General features: G+C 46.1%; 1 protein-coding gene across 1 annotated transcript; it reads left to right on the forward strand.

The window, feature by feature from the left end:
• The first annotated feature begins 972 nt into the window (after positions 1 to 972).
• Positions 973 to 5,804, forward strand: LOC129761002 (uncharacterized). The gene is made up of 2 exons (XM_055758702.1): positions 973 to 1,182; positions 1,308 to 5,804. Exons 1-2 carry the CDS (start codon positions 973 to 975, stop codon positions 5,802 to 5,804), a joined length of 4,707 nt encoding a protein of 1,568 aa, XP_055614677.1.
• The last annotated feature ends 843 nt before the right edge of the window (positions 5,805 to 6,647 follow it).

A 6,647-nucleotide genomic window follows, 5' to 3' on the forward strand; every position in this document is an offset into this window, starting at 1 on the left:
ACTGATTAGTTCGTAAGTAACTTTACCTTTGATAATATGAACTAAAATTTAATGAATTATTACGAATTAAACAGAGAAAACCACAAAGTGAGAAAAATATATAAACGCTTTGGATTGTTAAAAATACGGATAGATTACCAAATGTAAGTAATGACATTTTTATATAAACAAAGAATTGCAAATAAAAGTTTACGTTTAGCTTTTAGCTATATTCCTACAAGATCGAGGATTTGCTTATCGATTGATATCCGTCGCAATCCAACAATCTAAAAGATTTGTATACAAGCAATCCCGCATTCACGATGGGAAGTTGTAGTAAGGCCTCTTGCAACCTTCCGGACGACACCCGGATGGTCCAGTGCGATAAGTGTGACAGTTGGTGGCACTACGGCTGTGTCGGTGTAGGCGAAAGTATTTGCAACAAGGATTGGCTTTGCCCAACTGCACCCAACCTCAAAATCCGCCACTAATCGCTGACGACGACGATGATGACGACATCTCCACTTGCCTTTCTATATTGACGACCAGCTCAGCCCGACGTCTGGCTCAACTCGAACTCCAAAAGCTTGAGGAAATGAAAGCTCTGCAAGATCAACAGCTAGCACTCGAGCGTGATCAACAGGAGCGACGTTTGGAGCTAGAGAAATTGCAAAAAAAAGGAGAAATGGATAAAAGAAAATTGGCACTCGAACGAGACTATCTCGAACAACGGTTCCGGATGTTGAGACAGGCAGCAAATGCGGAAGAAGAAAGAATGATTAACAAATCCCGACGCAGCAGCAACAGTAAGCTCGTCCAATGGAAGGTAGACCAACTTCTGGGAACTGTATCAAATTCCACCATGATTCAGGCTCCTCCAGAGACCGGTATTGCTACTAATGCAGATAGCAGCTACGACAGCTTTTACGGGGTCCTCAAGGCAATCTACTCTCGACTGACCGTCCGATTTCTGATATTCAACAGCTAAACTCAATGCCTACCGCCGCCCAGACGAATATCGATTACACGTTATTGAACTCGCCTAGTGTGCCGCAGGACAACCTGACTAGCTCACTTGCCAGTATGTGTATAGTTTCTCAACCCAGTACTCATCATTCAGCTAACACTATAGTTCGCGATTCTTTTACAACGCCTCTTGTTTGTACAGGAGCTGTGCCGAAAACTATCCCAGTTACTACGTCGGTACTTCCAAGTTTTAATATCTCGCCTACACCAGTCGGTACCAGACACTCTGCTTACGACGTTTCGGCCAATATTTCTGCGAACTCGATTCCCTATTACAATCTGATACCATCCATCTCTAACAGAGAAGAACAACCGACTGCAACCAACGGTTCGGTTTAAGTGCGCCAGCGTCTCGGGTTGGTTTTGCTCAAAGTTTTATGTTACCGACATCGGTAGTTTCTACTACATATACCGGCAATGGGTGCTACAATAGGGAAAAACAGACATCCACGGGCCTTCCAGATTATTCGAATATAATCCCGAGCATCGCGCCAGCTTCATATTCACTACCAGCAAACGTCGCTAAACCTCCGGCACGCCCAAACATCCCCGTACCAACTGCCACGCCGAATGAAATTAGAAATCCAGCCTTGGAATACGCGCAGCACTACGCCTATCCTTCGCCCCCAGTACAGATAGTGGCAAGGGAACTACCCGTTTTTTCTGGCGACCCCGAGGATTGGCCTCTCTTCTACAGCGCGTTCAAGAACACCTCCCAAGCTTATGGACTTTCGGACGCTGACAACACGATACGCCTCCAACGATGCCTTCGAGGAAATGCATTGGAAGCAGTTCGGAGTAAGCTGCTTATTCCCGCCGCGTTACCGATGGTGATAGAAACACTCAGACAGCTGTATGGTCGTCCTGAAATTTTGGTTCACTCTTTGATACGAAAAGTAAGAGACGCTCCTGCACCCAGATCAGACAAATTGGAATCTCTGATATCGTTTGGCTTGATCGTACAAAACCTCAAGGACCATCTCGAGGCGGCACAACAACAGGCACATTTAAACAATCCTACGCTTCTATTCGAGCTAGTGGAGAAACTTCCGGATAATTATAAAATGGACTGGGCATTATATAAGCAACAGTATGAAGTAGTAGATTTACGCCACTTTGCTCAGTATATGTCAGTCCTGACCAAGGCAGCTAGCGATGTCACTATACCTGCAGGAATTCGTTCATCATACGGATCAAAAGCGATTAAGAACAAGGAGAGGCATTTTGTCTACGCTCATGACATCAGCGAGGAAAATGAAGGAGTTAATTCGGATCAAAAACTGCACATGTTGCACACGCAACCAGAAGAAAAAGGCTGTAAAATATGTTCGAGGATGGGGCATAAGGTTCGAGATTGTGAGGAGTTCCGGAAATTGGATGTTAACGAACGTTGGGAACTCGTGAACAACCTCTTTTTGTGTCGCAACTGCCTCTTCCAACACGGCCGCCGACCTTGCAAGTTGAAAAAGGTGTGTGGCGTACAGGGTTGCCAGTTTAAGCATCACTCGCTTCTTCATGTTTCCGGGGAACAGGCACCCCCTTCGAGCACATCTGCTACGGCAAACTATCATCGACTGGAAGGACGTCCTTCGCTTTACCGCATACTCCCCATAACTCTACATAGCCCAGCGAGGTCAATAAAGGCGTATGCATTCCTGGACGACGGGTCGTCAATAACGTTGATAGAGAATAGCATCGCTGATGCATTAGAGCTGGATGGAGCTGCAGGTCGCCTGTGTCTTTCATGGACCGCTGACATTACGCGAGACGAGCCGAATTCAAAATGGGTATCCCTGGAAGTATCCGGAGAATCTAACTCCCGACGTTTTCCTCTGACAAACATTCGCACCGTACAGAAGCTGTCGCTTCCGGTACAAACTTTGAAATTCAAACAATTATCTTCTCGTTTTCCACATTTGGCTGGACTTCCGGTGAGTGACTATGATGATGCTATTCTACAGATATTAATTGGGAACGACAATGCTCATCTAGCGGTAGCGCTCAGAAGAAGCGAAGGAAAATTCGGCGAACCAATTGCGACCAGATGCCGTCTGGGATGGGTGATTCATGGACCTGTTACGTATCATCCTCAGTCGGTAAATAACTTCAGTCTGCACATTTGTAATTGTTCCTCTCAACTTGAAGATCTCCATAAAATCGTCAAACAGTCATTTACATTTGACAGCATTGGAATCTCAAATCACTGTGATCTTGAATCGGCGGAAAATCAACGAGCACGTGACATATTGGAAGCGACGACTAAGAAAGTAGGGGCAAGATTCGAAACTGGTCTTTTATGGAAGTATGACAACTTCGAACTTCCCGACAGCTATAACATGGCTCTTAAAAGAAACCGGTGTTTGGAACGAAGGATGAAGGCTGATCCGATTATTGGAGAAAGTGTTGCAAGACAAATAATGGAATACCAGCAAAAGGGCTATTTGATCAAGGCGAAACCTGCGGAGCTTAAAGCAGCGGACCCACGTCGAGTTTGGTATTTGCCGTTGGGTTTCGTGGTCAACCCAAAAAAGCCCGGTAAGGTGAGGATATTCTGCGATGCTGCTGCGAAGGTCAACGGAATAAGTTTGAATACGATGTTGCTCAAGGGACCGGATCTTCTAGTACTTCTTCCCAAGATACTGAGTGGGTTTCGCGAACGTAAAATTGCCGTGTGTGCCGATATACGCGAGATGTTCCATCGTGTATTTATTCGAGACCAAGACGTACAGGCGCAGAGAATTTTGTGGCGAAGTGACCCGGACAAAGAGCCAGAGACTTATTTCTTGAAGGCAGCTACTTTTGGAGCTGCAAGTTCACCATGTTCCGTCCAATATGTTAAGAATCTAAACGCTCGACAACATGCTGAAGAATATCCAGATGCGGCAATATCTATAATTGAGCGACACTACATGGATGACTATCTGGAGAGCTTCGACAGTCCAGAAAAGGCCATTGAGAGAGCACTTGAGGTAAAACTCGTACACGCAAAGGCCGGCTTCGAGATCCACTCTTGGTCGTCGAACTCCACCGAAGTTCTGGAAGCAGTTGGTGAAAAGGACCCTTCGGCAGTTAAAAAAATCGATGCAGGTGATTCAACTCAGACCGAAAGAATATTGGGTATGCTGTGGTTACGGAAGGAAGACGCATTTACATACTCATCGAATCTGGGACATGTCCCGGAATGGCCGACCAAGCGAGAAGTCCTTCGTGTGGTCATGTCTCTTTACGACCCGTTGGGCCTACTCTCCCATTTCACCATACACGGACGAGTCCTGATCCAGGATGTTTGGCGCAGCAAAAAGGCGTGGGACGAGAAGGTTCCTGAGGAACTTCAAATCCGGTGGCTACAATGGGTCTCTCTATTCAATCAACTCAACCTGATAAGGATTCCTCGACAGTACTTTCCATCGCGGAATACTGCCGAGATTGGTTTGCTTCAGCTTCACGTCTTCGTAGATGCAAGCGAATCTGCCTACGCTTGCGCCGCATACTTGCGATCCGAATTTCACGATAAGGTGTCGTGTGTATTAGTAACCGCTAAATCCCGAGTCGCACCGCTCAAAACAGTGTCGATACCCAGATTAGAGCTCCAGGCTGCAGTGGTTGGAAGCAGATTGATGGAGTATGTGGAGCAGACATGCTCATTAAACATCTCGCGAAGGATCGCATGGACAGATTCTCAAACTGTATTAGCGTGGATCAACTCAGATGTAAGGAAATATAATCAATACGTATCTTGCCGAGTGGGAGAAATTCTCGAAAAAACGAATGCCAGTGACTGGAGATGGGTGTCATCTAAGCATAACGTAGCAGATGAGGCCACCAAGTGGGGATCAGGGCCAGACTTGTCGTCGGGTAGTAGGTGGTGGTCGGGTCCTAGTTTTCTCTACGACGTCGAAGAAAAATGGCCAACACAACATCCGAAACATACGGACCCTAACACAGAACTGAAGATACGTAAACCAGAAATCATCACCGTTCATCACGTAACCCATGGCAATCTTCTGGACATCAAATGGGAACGTTTTTCCCAATGGAATAGACTTGTTCACGCTCTAGGATATGTTCATCGTTATTTCAACATTGTTCTCTGCAAAGCCAAAAAACTAACAAATCCAAACATTATCTTTGGCAGAGACGAATACCTGGCGGCCGAAAGACTGATATTTCGCACTGTACAAAAGGAAACGTATCCAGAAGAAATAGAGGTTCTAGTGCAAAGTTCTCCTAAAGATGATCGGACATTGAAACGTAATAGCCCTCTGGCCAAACTCTCGCCTTTTCTCGACGAGCATGGAATAATGCGGATGGAGACGAGAATCAGCGCCGCTGCGTTCCTATCGTACGAAACTAGAAACCCTATAATACTTCCGCGAGATCATCGATCAACCAAGTTACTTGTACTATGGTACCACGCAAAGTCTTTACATCAAAACACCGATACTGTTATCAATGAAGTGAGACAAAGATTTCACGTTCCAAGACTAAGATCTTTGCTACGCCAAGTCCAAAAGGAATGTATGCACTGTAACGTCTACAAAATTAAGCCTGTTGTTCCACGAATGAGCCCACTTCCCACCGCTAGACTAGGAGCTTTCTTCCGTCCGTTTTCGTTTGTAGGCCTCGATTATTTTGGACCTTTGACTGTGAAAATTGGCCGCAGCACCGTAAAACGATGGGTAGCATTATACACATGCTTGACTATTCGAGCAATACACCTCGAGGTTGTGCATTCTCTGACAACGATTTCGTGCAAAATGGCCATGAGGCGGTTTGTCGCTAGAAGAGGATCCCGATAGAAGTGTACACCGACAACGGTACCAATTTTTGGGGAGCGAGAAACGACCTGATAGAGGAGTGTAAACAGATAAACACAGAGTTGGCATACATTTTTACGAACTCGTCCACCAAATGGTACTTCAATCCTCCATCCGCGCCTCACATGGGAGGAGTTTGGGAACGAATGGTGAGGTCAGTTAAAACAGCCTTTTTCGCGATGTCCACCTCAAGAACACCAAATGAAGAAACCTTCAGCACTGTCCTTATCGAAGCTGAGTCCATAGTCAATTCTCGTCCGCTCACTTTCATATCGCTGGATTCGGAGTCACAGGAGGCACTGACGCCAAATCATTTTATCCTACTCAACTCAAGTGGGACTGTTCAACCAAAGATGTCAACCTTAAACCCTAAGGAAGCTACCAGAGATGACTATAACCATAACCGACATCTTATCGATATCTTTTGGCACCGCTGGATACGAGAATATCTGCCTACAATCGCAAGGCGAACGAAATGGTTCGAAGAGACGAAGCCACTGGAGGAACAGGATTTAGTCGTGGTGATTGACGAAACGATTCGCAATGGATGGGGTACGAGGACGTGTACTTAAGGTCATCAAGGGTTCCGATGGACGCATACGTCGAGCTGTTATACAAACCTCTACCGGAACGATTACGAGACCAACGGCCAAAATAGCGCTTCTTAACTTAACCAACAGTAAGGCTCCTGATAATCACTTGCCTTACGGAGGGGAGGATGTTACCGCGACTATGGCCGACCCTAAGTAGGTGGGGGCTTATTGACGTGAGCGACTGTCACCGTGAGGGCAACGACTGACATTCAGGAAAAACTGCAGATCATCA

This window comes from Uranotaenia lowii, unplaced genomic scaffold (assembly GCF_029784155.1).
Source record: "Uranotaenia lowii strain MFRU-FL unplaced genomic scaffold, ASM2978415v1 HiC_scaffold_96, whole genome shotgun sequence".
NCBI classification, from domain to species: domain Eukaryota; kingdom Metazoa; phylum Arthropoda; class Insecta; order Diptera; family Culicidae; genus Uranotaenia; species Uranotaenia lowii.